At 36.5% G+C, this 15,496-nt stretch overlaps 2 protein-coding genes across 7 annotated transcripts in view; both read right to left on the bottom strand.

Moving 5' to 3' along the window:
• bltp3b (bridge-like lipid transfer protein family member 3B) overlaps window positions 1-10,810 on the bottom strand; it is a 37,800-nt gene extending 26,990 nt beyond the window's left edge. For all 6 annotated transcript variants that reach the window (XM_055190000.2, XM_055190001.2, XM_055190002.2 and 3 more), the window contains exon 1: window positions 10,564-10,810. In XM_055190000.2, coding sequence (XP_055045975.2) covers window positions 10,564-10,607 — 44 coding nt within the window. In that variant the 5' untranslated portion in view covers window positions 10,608-10,810. The remainder of the gene's footprint in view (window positions 1-10,563) is intronic.
• Window positions 10,811-11,752: 942 nt separating this feature from the next.
• The window catches only part of plxnc1 (plexin C1), a 30,443-nt gene continuing 26,699 nt past the window's right edge, over window positions 11,753-15,496 (bottom strand). Inside the window, exons 26-31 of the mRNA XM_073867998.1 lie at window positions 14,355-14,450; window positions 13,523-13,686; window positions 13,238-13,388; window positions 12,852-12,992; window positions 12,696-12,770; window positions 11,753-12,326 (exon numbers count right to left, since the gene is read on the bottom strand). Coding sequence (XP_073724099.1) covers window positions 12,222-12,326; window positions 12,696-12,770; window positions 12,852-12,992; window positions 13,238-13,388; window positions 13,523-13,686; window positions 14,355-14,450 — 732 coding nt within the window. The 3' untranslated portion in view covers window positions 11,753-12,221. The remainder of the gene's footprint in view (window positions 12,327-12,695; window positions 12,771-12,851; window positions 12,993-13,237; window positions 13,389-13,522; window positions 13,687-14,354; window positions 14,451-15,496) is intronic.

The raw sequence follows: 15,496 nt of genomic DNA, 5'->3' as shown, positions 1-15,496 counted from the left end.
AACATATCGTTACCATGATATAAAATTAATCTTATCACGATATAAAATTTTGGTCATGTCGCCCACCCCTAGTGACGAAAATGCTCCAGTCCACAGCTTTCTATTCTTGGAAGAAGCGAAAATAAATGAAAAGAAAACGATAGTGCGTGCAAATGCTGTCTGTTTCCTTTGTGTAATTGTTTGTAGTGGAGTGTCTCAATATTTTCTCGCGCATGCGCTGCATTTTTAAATGGGGACATTGTTATGGCTGTAATAAGGCTCAGCAATGGCAAAATAGTCTTTAAAAAAACCAACATGGAAAAGAACAGTGATAAAATCGTGATATTGCGCAAACCAACCGTGATACGAATTCCCCCCCATATCGCCCACCCCTACTGTTGCTGTGTGATGTTGTGCCAGCTTGGGGCATGGTGTTATGCATTGAGAGCACATTGTCAGTCCAACCTTTAGCTCAAAAGCTGTTACCCTTCATTATCTTTTCCATCTTCACCCACTGAACTAAAGTACAGTGATTGTTTCTAGGTTTCCAGGCCATTGTTTGCCTCCATACAGCTCTCAAGCATCTGTTGCCCTTTGTGGGAGAGGTTTATTGTAGTAGTTAGGAAATCTTGTTTGGCAATGTATATATCTACCTATAAGTCTTAATATAGAGCTTCTTATATAATTCGGTTTCTGTTTAAGTGAGATAATTGTGGAACTGGATTAACCTGCTAACCAGGAGTGTTCTCTCAAATGCCGATTACACCTAGTCTGAAACCTAATAACACAGTTAATGGCATCTCTCAAGAGGATAGTCATTTTTAGTCTAGTGATGAGCTTAAATTGTGTCAGGGAGAATTATTCCCAAATGTTAACGAGCAATGAAATGAAATCGTGATTATTTTGGTAAAAATCATAGTCAAGATTTTTCCCAAAAAACATGTTCTAACACGATTACTCTGTGACTTTGAAAACATGCCATTATTGAACTTTTTCAATTAAGTGTTGCAATAGACTACACTTGTCAAAAATGTGACTTTAGAAACACATCGGTCCAGCAGCACGTAATTTACATTTTAATCACACAATAATTGTTTTACCTCGATTATCTTGGTTTTGTAATTGTTTGACATTAGATGATTCAATGGTGAACACACAATGCACACTCATTCATCGTCTTTGTCATCTGAGCATTTAGAGGACTTTGATGAAAAATTGCCATGGGGTTTAACAGATTTTCCTCCCGAATAAAAAATTATTTCTGAATGGCATGAGGTCGGGATTTTGCAGATTTGAAGTAAAAGTATTTGATGAACGTATTATACGTGCCAAGAGCATCCAGTTAAAGGTACAATAAGACGGATTTACCCTCATCTGGTGGTGAAATTGTATTTTGCATTCAAACTAATATTGCTCTCTAGCGCCTGGCTTTTCCAAATGTGTGTTGTAACTACGTAAGCCGTTATGTTATCGCTGATCTCCTTGTCCGTTGCAGCTGGTTCACGTGTTCTGAATGAAAACGCGTTCTGGGAATGCGTTGGTAGGCTAGTGCTTTTTGTCCCTCTCTGCTACATTATTTTATCAGTATGGCAAAACGACATGGAAGCCTTCTTGGACTTACTCATTCAATGTAAGTAAAGAGGAGAAATTCTAAGCTTACAAAGAAAAGTCAGATCACTGCCAGAGGTCATTTGACACCAACGAGGACATATTTATGAATAAAGACATTGATTTTGATTAATAAAACACTTAAAACCCTACTTACTGTCCCTTTAATGTCATTATATCATTTTTGATGTAGGTGGCGATTAGTGGCTTTTGCTCTTCAAATATCCCTTGTAGGGCTGCGCAATATTAAAGAAAAATGTGACGACATTGCTACATTCACTATAAAATTTTTTAGATAAAATTACTTTAATTGGCACCAAAAATGTAAAGGTTTTTTTCAACTTACATTTTCTCTCTGTAACTAATATTTTAGGTTCCATGAAGTCTTTAACATTTTTTCACCTTCAATTTTTAACAAAAAAAAAAGTTTAAAAAAGTCATTTAGATACGGGGGGGATACGGGGGGGGGGGGGGGCACGATAATTTTTTTGCACCTTCAATTTTTAACTTAAAGAAATTAAGTTAAGTTTAAAAACATCAAAAATACGAAAAATCAAGATTATTTTGGTGAAAATTATAGTTGCGTTTTGCCCCCCAATTTTTTTTCTCATACAATTCCTCTGTGACTTTGAAAACATCAATTTATTTAACTTTTTTATTAAAGCAACACTATGTAGTTTTTTTACCTTTAAATAATGTCTCTAAAATTATTTCAGTGATAGAACAACTTTTAACTGGACAAATTGTACTGTTTCTGCAACCTGAGCTGCCTCCTAGCTGCTACAAGCACACTCTGAAAGTGGCGGTGGAGGGTAGGAAACACAGCCCCGCCCCTCCCCTGCCTGCAGAAGAGTGTCTGATACCAGGCACTGTTGAGCTTTTCAACCACATGGGGAAGCTGTAAGATATTTTTACATGGAAACTACATATTGTTGCTTTAAGTAAGTGTCGCAATAAGCTACACGTGTCAAAGCAGTGGTGCACATAATTTACATTTTAATCGTACAATATTTGTTTTACCTCGATCATCTTGTTTTGGTAATTGTTTAAATCAAACATTTAAGAAACAAAAACAATTAATTGCACAGCCATAGTTATCGCAAACCATTAGGGCTGTCACTTTCCGTTCGAAAATCGATTGCACAATCGATCGGACCAACCAAAAAACGTTTCGAAAACGAAAATAGGCAATCGATTTTAACCAAATATGTACACTATTAATTTTAAAAGAATTAAACAGTTAAAATATAGATGTAACAAAACTCACAAACAAGCAGAAGAAAATAAAGAATCCCGAAAGTGCAGTAATAATTATAATAATTATAATTATAAATAATAATAAAAAAAAATAATTCGTTACATTTATATAGCGCTTTTCCAGTGCTCAAAGCGCTTTACATATGAATGGGGGAAACTCCTCAACCACCACCAATGTGCAGCATCCACCTGGATGATGCGACGGCAGCCATATTGCGCCAGAACGCTCACCACACACCAGCTTATTAGTGGAGAGGAGATAGAGTAATATAGCCAATTAGTATGAGGGATGATTAGTAGGCCAATGGGCAAGTTTGGCTAGGATGTCAGGGCACACCCCTACTCTTTTTCAAAGGACATCCTGGGATTTTTAACGACCACAGAGAGTCAGGACCTCGGTTTAACGTCTCATCCGAAGGACGGTGCTTTTTTGACAGTATAGTGTCCCCGTCACTATACTGGGGCATTAGGACCCACACAGACCACAGGGTGAGCACCCCCTGCTGGTCTCACTAACACCTCTACCAGCACCAACCTGGTTTTCCCAGGTGGTCTCCCATCCAAGTACTGACCAGGCTCAGCCCTGCTTAGCTTCAGTGGGAAAGCTGTCTTGGGCTACAGGGTGATATGGCTGCTGGCTGAGGTGTGCGAAAGCTAGACAGAAAATACCCAGCAATTTTACGCACCTATAGTTTCACGCTTTCAATAGCTGCATCTAGTGTTTTGCAAAGAAAATGGAGGACAACGTCAATAAACCTGTGCAACACGAGACAGCGTCGAAATGGTGAACTTACAGGAGATGATGAGTTAATACAAGGAGCCACCCTTGCGAGCTGACAGCAACCCGCTTTTGAGATGGAAGATTGGCAGTACGAAATACGCAGCTGGCAACGAACGAAGTACCCGAATTTCCCTGGGACATCAGTGCGGTTGGAGTGCGTCTTCTCAACAGATGGACATAGTGAATGAAAAGCGCTCTGCTCTTGACCCCTTAAATGTTGATCGACTTGTTTTCCTGACCAATAATTTGTAATGGCCCTAGTCTTTTTGCGCATTTCATTATGCCTGCCTAGTGCCGCCTAAGTGTCGGTTACGTTTAATAAAAAAATACACAGCATGTTCTCAACTTCAAGTAAGTCTATTTAAAGTTTCATTTTTGAACAGTTGTTTGAAATGGATCGAATCATTATTTAAAATAAATTCTGAATTGCCTAAATCATAAAAGCAGCCGGTTGAACCTGCAGTAATGTTTTTCATTTATGGCAGCAGTCCACTCTGCATATTTTTTTAGAGAATGTTTCACTACTGTTGCTGTTTTTTATTCTGCACGAAACTTAATGACAATGAATAAGAAATATTGCTGACTTGTGCGTTTCAGGCGCTCTCTTTGCATTTGTCTGTTATTTGGCGTTAAATGGAAACGTGTTTTTTAGACATGGAAAATCGATTTTACAATCGATTCAATGAACACTTATATATTAAAAATCGAAAATGATTTTTTCACAAAAGTGACAGCCCTACAAACCATTGGGATATTTCACTGATTTCAATATATCTTGCAGCTCTAATCCCTTGCCGAGCATGTAGGTTGCAGCAAACAGCTCTTTTGAATACAGATTTTATCTTCAGTCGAATAACACATAAGTGCTCAGATCTTTCCATTCACGTGGCATCTCGTGAATAAGTTGCTTGATTATAAGTTATTATGCCGTCCTAATCTAATGCTTCATTTACACCAAGGACACAGTAAGGAGGGCACAGAAATGCCCAAACACAGCAGTTATTCACGCAGGATTAGACGGGCCCTTGAAGGCCCTCTGTAAAAGTCACAAAGAGACACATAGAAACAAACACAGCCTGGCATATAGTCAATAGCTTGGAACAACACACAGTTGTGGAGTTTCTCAACACAAGTCTCATTATTATAGCAGTACTGAGAGCCTCATGCAGTCACGCTGAATATCCTGCCTGTCAGCACAAGGTTTTAAACGAGTCTAGATCAATAAAGGAGCATTTTTAACAAAACCAGTTCTGAAACGATCAAGCGTCCGATGGGAGTCTTTGAAGAAAACAGCTGAGGAAGAACGGCATCAAAAAACAGCAGGAAACATCATTGAGTGCTTTTCTCCTGACAGAAGATGTTATTGCTCTTATTTAATCTACAAATATAATTCTGCCCACACCACATTGGATATAACCTCTCTGTTGCCTTTTAAACAGAGACCTACTGGGCATGTGCCCAATAAAACATTTAATTAACTCCTTTGAGGACTTGAAGTAATGTATCTGTAAAGAAGAGCAAACCCTTTAGATATTAGCTGAATATCATGAATAGTGTATTAACAATGCATTCTGAAGCTATGCCTACATTCTTAAAAATAAAATGTACAAAAGTTTAAAAAAGGTCCTAATATGTATACCAATATGCACCTCTAAGGTACCAGTGTGTGTACCTTTGGTGTACCAATAGGCACTTTTTAGGTACAAAAGTACCTTCTTGTAAACCATTTTATACATTATTTGACTATTTTGTATGCTATTAAAAAAGTCAAATCAAAGGCAAAGTCGACAACAAGCCTTCTGCAGTATACGATTATGGGTGCGGACAGGTGAGATCAGCCAATTTCCTATTGGCTGATTGTTTTTAGGTCAATGCAATAAGGGAAAATCCAATGAGATGCACGGGGTTTCACTTCATTTCATGCAACAGTTTGTTCAAAGTTTGACCTTCAATCTGGAACAAGATCAGTGTCCTGGTTCTTTGTTGAGTCATAGTATCAGTAAGGAAACAGACCTTAATATGTCGAAAGAAAGACGCTACATTAGCTTATCTCACAAAACAACTCATTAAAAATAAAAACAGTTACAGTAAAGGAAATTTTCTACATTGCTTTTTAGCTGTTTTCTTTCCTGTTTATGTATATTTCCTATTGAAACAGGAAGTCTGTGCAGGGCATACTTTCATACACCAAACGTGTCATTACACTGCAGACAAGAACCATCATTTGTGTCTAACATTTCACATTTGGCAGACGCTTTTATCCAAAGTGACTTATAGTGCATTGCAAAGACATTTCTGTTCAATGCACTGTCAGAAAAAATGGCCAAAAAAATGATCCCAAGCTGTCACTGGGCCTTTGAAACGGTCCTAATATGTCCCATTTGGGGACAGATATGTATACATTTGGTGCCAATATGCACCTCTGAGGTACAATTATGAACTTTTTAGGTGCAAAGACATGCAGACAGGTGAGATCAGCCAATTTTTGATTGGCTGATTGTTTTTAGGTCAATGCAAGAAGGGAAAATCCAATGGGATGCACATGGTTTAACTTGATTTCATGCAACAGTTTGTTCAAAGTTTGACATTTTTTAGGTGCAAAGACGAGCAGACTTTTTGAAAGGGTAGCGCCCCAATGACAGCTAGGGATCTTTTTTGACCATTTTTTCCCGACAGTGTGTGGTTTGAACCAATGACTTTTTGTGCTGCTAATGCAATGATCTACTGATGGGCATAAGTACTCGAGTACTTGATGGAATTGACTATCGATCATGAAAACGATGATCGTGTGGGTTTATTTATTTAATATTTTCTGGTTATGGTGGCATTTGGAGGTTTGACTGGTTAGTGTTCCAGCGCCTGTGGTTCATAGTAAAGACTGGGGGCATGTTTGATGTTGTGTTGCCATATGACACCTGACCATGAATAAAAAAAAATGTTATGGGACATCCAAATCAAAGTGAAATTAAATGATTTGTGCAAGCAGATTACATACATAGTCAATGCAAAGACACAAACAGACGCAAACTCATGCAAATTATGTGAATTGGGCAGCATTTTCCCCCGCAAAAAAACATTAATTTTTCGCCTCAAACACATATTCGTTGCAAGTTGAAAATATTTAACTCAAGCAAAAAAATTCACATGACATGAAATTAAATCCCACGAGTAATCTAGAGCAAGGAACGCTATGCTTCGCGTTTGGTACCTAGAATTATGGTTACTGAAGCAAAAAATTATTTACAAATTTTAAACTCTGTGTATGTTTTGATTATCATTCTGAATCTGATTTCTAACAAAATTCCTTCACAAAAATGCAATTATTTCAGCTTTTTGCTAAAAAATTGTATTTTTAAGAAAAATAGCCTTATTTAAGAGTTTATAAACAGAGAAAAAATAAAGATAGGATGAAAAGTTTTTTTCCCTGTTTTGTTTGTTTATTGTTTTGTTTTGTTTTTTAAAGCAGAGGGTCTGTGATCTCATTTTATTTATTTGTGTTTAAATATTTTTAGAATTTTTTTTCCTGGATGGCATTTTGTGAAACTTTTGTGAAAATCACAAAAAAATGCTGCCGGACAACTTTTCAAAAAATGGCTGCCGGCCAGGGAATGCGTTAAGAAAAATGTTTGCCCCGCCCACAATTAATCTAGTAGTAGTTTTTCCAGACCTCTAGATTATTCAAAATGGGGGAAAAAATTACAAAAATGCACATCTTTATACCCAATAAACTACAGGATAAGTCTTGGTAGCTGGTTGCAGGTGATATTGTGAGAGTGTCATCTCAAAGAGCATCTAATTGGATAATAATCTGTGCAGTGCATGATGAGTCCAGTCATCAATATTTTTTATTCATTTTTATTCAGTCTTTTATATTTTGCAAAGAACTATTCAAACACGCTTTTGTGTGTCATTCATTAACTTAATGAATTGATAGGTAAATGTCACATAAAGTAGGTAAATGTCATAAACATTAAGGGGCAGTTTCCTAGCAGACAGGGTTATTAATCCAGGACTAGGCCTTGGTTATATTAGGACATTTAAGTCAGTTTTACAAACATACCTTACAAAAACAATACTGGTGTTCATCTTAAGACAAAACAATGGCACTGATATATTGGTGATTCTCACTAAACCATTGAAACACCACGGCACTAATGATTTTAGCTTTAAAATGTGTAATATAGTAACATTAAAAAGCATCAGAATTAACACAATACTGTGTTCTACCTTGCACAATGTGTGATTTCAACATAAGAATTTATAATTGTAAATTTTATCTCATTTTCTGCTGAAATTCTCATTACCGCAATGTGTCCAGCTGTGTTTGAACATGCGTTATGTTGTAATTTAATCAAATTAACACAAAAATATTAAGAAAAAAAATAAATGGATGTTTTGCCAGACTACTTTAGATGACAGAAAAAATATTTACTGAATATTCATGTATAATAATAATGAAGAAAAATGAGGAAAATGAGGTGTCCATGCCTGATGTTCTCATCCTCCGCAACACTTTTTGAGAACAGTTTAAGCACACATACAGAATTTTAATAAAGTTTGATTTTGAGTGACCAAGCACATGGACCAGTTACTTCAAGATGGCTACCAGGTAAGATCATTTTTTTACAGTTAATTTGAAATAGTGTCTTGTCAGAATGCTTACACGACATTTTGATTATCATTACCGCAACAGATGCTTATTAAATGTTAATTTAATTAATAGAAGCATAATACTTTGATTTTAAATGCATGTGCAGAATCTCCAAATTATGTTCTTTCAGGTTTGTCATGTCATTTTGAAAATATGTCAGTGTGGATGTTTTCTGACTGTTGCGGTAATGAGATTTTTTAGGACTAATTTTTTAAATTATGTTACAAAAAGTGTTAAATGATAAGTAAAAGTTTTTAAATAAATGTTCCCATTTACTCCAGACTTTGTTTTTCAATGTCTGGTGGGAAAAAAAGTAAATTTAAGCAATTTTTACATTTTCATGCTTGACAACCAAGTTTTCGTGAGAATCACCCATATGTTAAGATATGTCAATGCAAGACGTTTTTAATGAAGCCAGCTTAAACATGCATTTTAGTCTGAGACTAAGATAAGCCCTGTCCAAAAAACCTATGAGATAAGTTTCCTATCTGCTGTCCAACCCCGATATTAAAGATTAAACTCTGTCTGAAATGGTTAATGTGGCTTTTTATTACTGGTGTTTATGCTGTGTCTGACTAATTTCCGCCTACAGGAGCAATTACAGTCGCAATGACTACCACCTGAGTTTACATTGTAGGCAATCACTAAAAAGAGAAAGAGAGAAAGAGAGCGAGGCAACGTGATTCCCCTAAAATGGGGGCCACAAAAAAACTGGAAATACAAGCAAAGCAAGTTTCATTCCTCTGACAACTGCCTACAGCTTCTTAAGCATGCCTCCAACCAGGATGCCCTCTGGAGCTGTGATTGGCTCCAGAGGGCATCCAGGTTGGAGGCATGCTTAAGATTTTAACATTATCACAGACACTGCAAACACTTAATGTCTGATAAGCTATAACTACAATGAGGCTATACTATACAGTCTGTAAAAACTGCTATTGCAAGAGAAGCAGGAACCTGATTTTGTGTAGGTCAAAGTCTGGCCAAGTAAATAAATTCAGCACACAATAAACTACAAGTCAAGGTCCACAGAGTATGACATCCATTTTTTAGATGCCTGGGGCGTCATGGTTTCTCAAGAAAACCAGAATGCTGCCGAACATGTACACGTCCACCTATACAATTCTTGTATAAAAAAGTTATAGTCCCACCTAAAGGTCTATGCTATACATCACTGTTTACCTAATCAGACTGACTGGTCAACATCATGGACCCATGCTATTGTTTAACATACATACAAGAATGAGGAACTTTGTGGCACAAGACATCACCAAACGTCCTCATTGTCATTTCGAATGAACAGGTGTACTATTTCATCTGGACTCACTCCACTGAGAGAATAAATAATGCAGGGAGGTCGGCTTTAAGAACTGCCAGAACAATGGCTCACAACAGTGAAACCGTTTGGCACAATGTGCACCCGCCGGCAATTGTGAAACAGTGTTTTTTGTTGAACCAAGCCCTCATGCCATATCCACCTTGACTTGGTTCAAGTTCCCACAACAAACTGAACAGATCTGACCAGTTACAGACTTGTGGGGGAATAAACAAAGGTGATCTGTTTAATACGCATCCAAAGTGCCACCACATATGAGCAATGAGTACAGTAGGCCGGGGGCCACATTTTGAGATCAGTGGTCATTCAATGTTTTATATTATGTGTGCCAAAAGCTTTGTCATTCATTCCTAAAGCCAGTGTATTCAAGCTACAGTATAAATATATATATATGGGACCGAACCCATGACGTTTGCCTTGCTAATGCAATGCTATACAAATTAACCTATATATATATATGAACACAATTCAAGCAAATAAACATCTTGGTGGTGGAGGTGTTAGTGCAGTTGGGTGTTACAACAAGGATAGATGTTTGATGATCAGGCTAGTTCTCCCTATGGCCAGAAATGGGGTCAAGCTGTCATAAGCCGGCATCAACATTTGAATCAACTAAAGCTCTAATCTACCTGTACAGAATAAGAAATGCGTTCAGGAGAGACCATACAGATATCTATAAAATGATTTTTTCGGCTAGACATGCTGGTTATAATACGATAAAACAGACCAAAGCAGATCGACTTGTTTAGCAAGAGACACGAATGACACCCGATTAATGTTATGATATCAGATTTTCACTTCTCTGGCAAGCTGTCAAATAGCCCCAGTCATGTTCATCTGATTGTGTCATCCACCACAGCCACATCAGCACGTCTGAACCCAAGCTCGACCCACGGAAAGCTTACGTTAAGCCCGTATCGAGACGCACGTAAATCCATTGAAGGTGTCACTGACCTGGAGAGATGTTTCAGTATCTGTTTCTTGATCAATCCAGCCATGGTCTCATCCACTCTCAATCACTTATCAGAGGACGGCGGTTGGATTACGGACGCGATACATTGTATGTTTTCTCCGGTTAACCGGAGCGTTTTCTTTTCTGAGACGTTAAATCATAATGTACGAATATAAACACGACTCGCAGAGGCGTAGGACGCTACCGCTTCACCGTCGGGTCCATATTGAATGCGCAGTGACGCGTCGGCGGGCAACGCGCATGCGCGGTAGCCCAGGCGAAAACGAGGCTCGCCTAACTGCTCTGGACCAATAGGAATGCGGTTTGGAGGATGCGTCAGAGATTCCTCGTTCGACATCATTCTGCGCTGCAAAAATCGATAAAGTACCGCGAGAGCGAGTCGCAGAAGTCTAATTTCGATTCGCTCTCGCGGTACTTTGACGTCATCCGCCTGTCAGTTCTTGCAGCGCCGCATGAAGTTGAATACACCTGTTTACAGTTTTTAAAGGTTTTCGTATTTACAGTATGATTAGTTTTTATTAGGCCAATAATAAAGCACGCGACAAGTTAATTCAATTTAAAAAAAAAAAATAATAATTTATTAAGGGGCGTTGGTTGTGTCACGTAGATCGTGCGTGTGTTTCCAAAGGAAACATAATAAACACTGATCTAAGTACTGCTGCAATTGTATAAATCTATGTATTATTTATGGTAAATATTATTTTTATAAATAAAAATGCGCAAGTAGTGAGCATGATAAAATAAAACTGAATTTATCATGAACTGTCTAAAGCCAGTTAAAAAAAACAGGCAGATCTGATTTCCTGATTATTATTAAAGTTAATAATTAATTAGTTTACCGCGTGTATTTGCATGAAAAAGAGTACCAAAATATTCAGTATAACTATCTATGGAAAACCCCAAACAATCATATGTACCAAATATTCCGTATAACTATCTATGGAAAAACCCACCACAATCATATAAAAAGATGCATGTCATTGTTACAGCTGTTGGCACTAAATCCCTTTGTCTGGTTGAAAACTAGCAAGTCTTTCAGTTTGATAATGTTTTGTACAAAATTTGCATCACATTGACTTCATCACTATGTCTTACCAGTAGATGGCGACAAAGTAGTACAGCTAAAAGGTGGTCAACTTTTGTTTTGCATATAACAACATAATACAAACATTTATTTATATAAAACCATACAGATTTATTAGTATAATACATAGTTGTCATGATAATTTAAAAATATTGAAAACGTCAAAAAATGTTATAAAAAGGAATACAGTAAAATGACGTTATGATTAATGCATTACAGGAAATTGCATAGTAATAAAATAAATGATTTATAAAGTGAAATTTACAGTAGACAGTTCAAGGTCAATTCAGATCATAGTTCACCTTGACATACACTGTAAGGACAGTTCAGACCACTTAAATCCTAAGACTTATCATCATAAATTACATTCACTTGGTCCATACACTGTTTTAGAAAGACAGAAATGAAACCATCTGTATTTTATGGCTGAATTGTTTTGTGATGATGACAGTCTCTAAGCAGTCTCTGTGAAATGCAGTGTTAAATCTTTAAAGTCTGTAGGCGCACATACAGTATACCCACATCAAAATCTGCATTGCAACCTCAGCATTTCCTTCAGTTCCAAGCGCTTCTCTTCATGCTGTCAAAAAGATCTTTCACCTTGTGCATATCCTCTTTTAACCTGTTGGGGGCATCCATCTGCTCCAGCTTTTGATAAATCTAGAGATACAGGGAATTAATAAAGGGGAAAATTAGGCTATAATAATTGTATAATTCCTCATGTACACTGTTACTCCTAATTTTATTGTTATGTATCGGTTCTCCTTTAAACACAGGTATCGAAGCATCCAGAACAGAAAACAGGATGTGTAAGACACGTGTCTGTTGTCACTTTTTATTAGGGTGGCTAAAGAGGTTTCCTGTAAAGAATTTCTGTGGTTAAAATATGCCTGAAAATTACATACTCTATATACAACAAGCTTCAACAAGAGATTAGTATACTAATAACTAACAAAACCCATTTAAAGGTATCATTCAGCTATGATAGTTAAAGACTGTCATTCATACTACTGTATATAGGATTTTTACCTCTTTGAAATAGCGGAGCATGTATTTGTAGAGTTCACGCAGGGCAGCAGATTCATTAAACTCATTTCCGTGTTTCTGGTTAAGAAAGGGTTAATTCACATTAAAGCATGTTCATGTTTTTATGGATATGCATGAAATATTTTGCATAAATCGTACCCTTGACTCTTCCTGAAGAAACATGTTGAACTCTTGGCTACTGATAAGTGGCTGATCCTTCACGAACATGTAGTACGCCTTCACTTCCTGTTTGTACTGAGGGATGTCTTTTGCATAGAGCAGCTTATTGGTTGGTGAATACTTTAAGAAAGAGACAAAAAAGATGATGTGAATTCACAAGTCTCTTGTTTACATTTCAAAAGATTTGCTGACCTCAAACCCTCCCTGCTGTCATCTTTACCCAACCCCATGTCGTTCACAACATTATTTCTACATGGGGAAGTAACTCAAAAGTCATGAGTCTGAAATGTCATAAGGGTTAGTAAAGATGACGGAAATTTAATTATTGGGTAATCAGTTCTTATACGGTAAGCATCCACGGATACCTTGCCAAGGGGTTGCTCGGCAAGGGAAAACGAGTCCATAAAGGCCTGAGCAATGACGGACAGGCAGCTGTCCAGATGTGGCGTCTTTTCCATATCGCTGAACACAAAGTCAGGGTTTTTCAGAATGTTCACCCAGAACCGAAGTGGGAGGCTGAAAGACAAATGAGCTATTGTGTTATCCTTGCTAGACTTAAAATTTATTGTTAAGTTGTGCATAAGGTTGTATTTATTAAAACTTCATATGGGTGCCAGGCAAAAAGTAATGTGAGATGCTATGGTCTGCACCTGTTTGTCTTCCAGATGTGAAGCACATCTGGATCTGAGATCTTTTTTCTGTCTGCTTGTGCATCCAGGAAGTCAAAGAAGTATTTGACAGCTAATGGAGCTCTGTTATTCGGCAATCCCCAGATACTCCTAAAAAGGCTCTCCACAAAGGAATGGATCGCTACCTTGGTGGACACATTGAATAGTTTTGTTTTAATAAACTTGAATAATAAGTTTATAAAATGTTAAAGGGACACTCCTTTTTTTTTTGAAAATATGCTCATTTTCCAGCTCCCCTAAAGTTAAACATTTGATTTTTAGCGTTTTGGAATCCATTCAGCTGATCTCCGGGTCTGGCGCTACCACTTTTAGCTTAGCTTAGCATAATCCATTGAATCTGATTAGACCATTAGCATCGCGCTAAAAATAACCAAAGAGTTTCAATATTTTTCCTATTTAAAACTTGACTCTTCTGTAGTTACATAGTGTACTAAGACCGACAGAAAATTAAAAGTTGCGATTAAAAGTTGCAGATATGGCTTTTAATCGCAACTTTTAATTTTCTGTCGGTCTTAGAACAATATGTTAATACAAAAGAGTCAAGTTTTAAATAGGAAAAATATCAAAACACTTTGGTTATTTTTTAGCGCGATGCTAATGGTCTAATCAGATTCAATGGATTGTGCTAAGCTATGCTAAAAGTAGTAGCGCCAGACCCAGAGATCAGCTGAATGGATTCCAAAATGGTAAAAATCAAATGTTTAACTCTAGGGAAGCTGTAAAATTAGCATATTTTCAAAAAAAGTGGAGTGTCCCTTTAACACTACAGTATACATAATAAAATGTTAGTCACCTTGGTGGACAGGAGCTTCGTGAGGTAAACTTCTTTAAATTTCACTTCTTTTTTCTCAGAATGCTTGCTTTGGTCTTTGTAGATGTCTGGATCAACCTATGCCAACCAAAAAAGTATAGCTTTTTATGTCTATTCAGTTAAATTGTCATATCATTCTACATAAAAGGTGGAAATGCTTGTCCCTTGCTTTTGCAGACCCCTTAATCATTTAATTTGACCCAATAATCCCATAATGATATATATTTAATAAATATAGACCTTAAAATGATAAGAGAGTTTATTTACTTAATTTTCCTTTTTTCCCTTTTTTAAACTTTTTCTTAAATGTCTGGCCCCTGTCCCTTTAATCATACATGGAAGTTGAACTGTGTACTTATTATTTAAAACCATGTTTTTTATCAAACAAATCAAATTTACATTAACATTTAACCCTGTATGAATTTACTACAACACTGAAATGGTAAAAATACACTATTAATATGAATAATATCAAATAAATATTTGTCCCCCAAATTTATGTCATTAGTGTTACCCTACCCAAAGCACTTTTATTTTGAAACAATGCATCAGCTCTTTGAAGTTTTTCATGGGTCAAGAGGTTAGTGAAAGAAGTGCAGTGGAGGAAGGCAAAAGGTTTGTGAGATGTCTTACCTTATTTGTCTAAAATATCATGATATATCTAAGAATTTTGAGATAAGATTTTTTGGATGTCATTAGTGTTATTCTTTTTTTATAGCTGGGAGTGTTAAGATCTTTACATAAAAATACATTATACTGAATAAGTATGTGATTGTTACATCTCTGATGAAATAGCACATGGCTAATGGCAGCCATTTTGTTAAAATGTTAATTTTTTCTGTAAATTGTCATTGGTGTTACCATCATTGGTGTTACCGTCATTAGTGTTACTTCTCTACTGAGTACTTCCTAAGCACTATTCCTTTAACTGACCAACATAAAAGCATAAAAACAAAACAAGATGGAAAATTTTATGAAAGTTTGTAAGTTTTATCATATTCATTATCTATTATTATATTCTAATTTTGTCATTGGTGTTACATTGTGTCATTGGTGTTAAACCAATTTTGGTGTTATGAATGTATTTTCTTGTACTTTCTAGTAATATTTTGTTGTTAATATGG

This window comes from Misgurnus anguillicaudatus, chromosome 1, assembly GCF_027580225.2.
Source record: "Misgurnus anguillicaudatus chromosome 1, ASM2758022v2, whole genome shotgun sequence".
NCBI classification, from domain to species: domain Eukaryota; kingdom Metazoa; phylum Chordata; class Actinopteri; order Cypriniformes; family Cobitidae; genus Misgurnus; species Misgurnus anguillicaudatus.
Note: the sequence above shows the minus strand (reverse complement) of the source record. Positions and strands in the feature narration are given on the sequence as shown.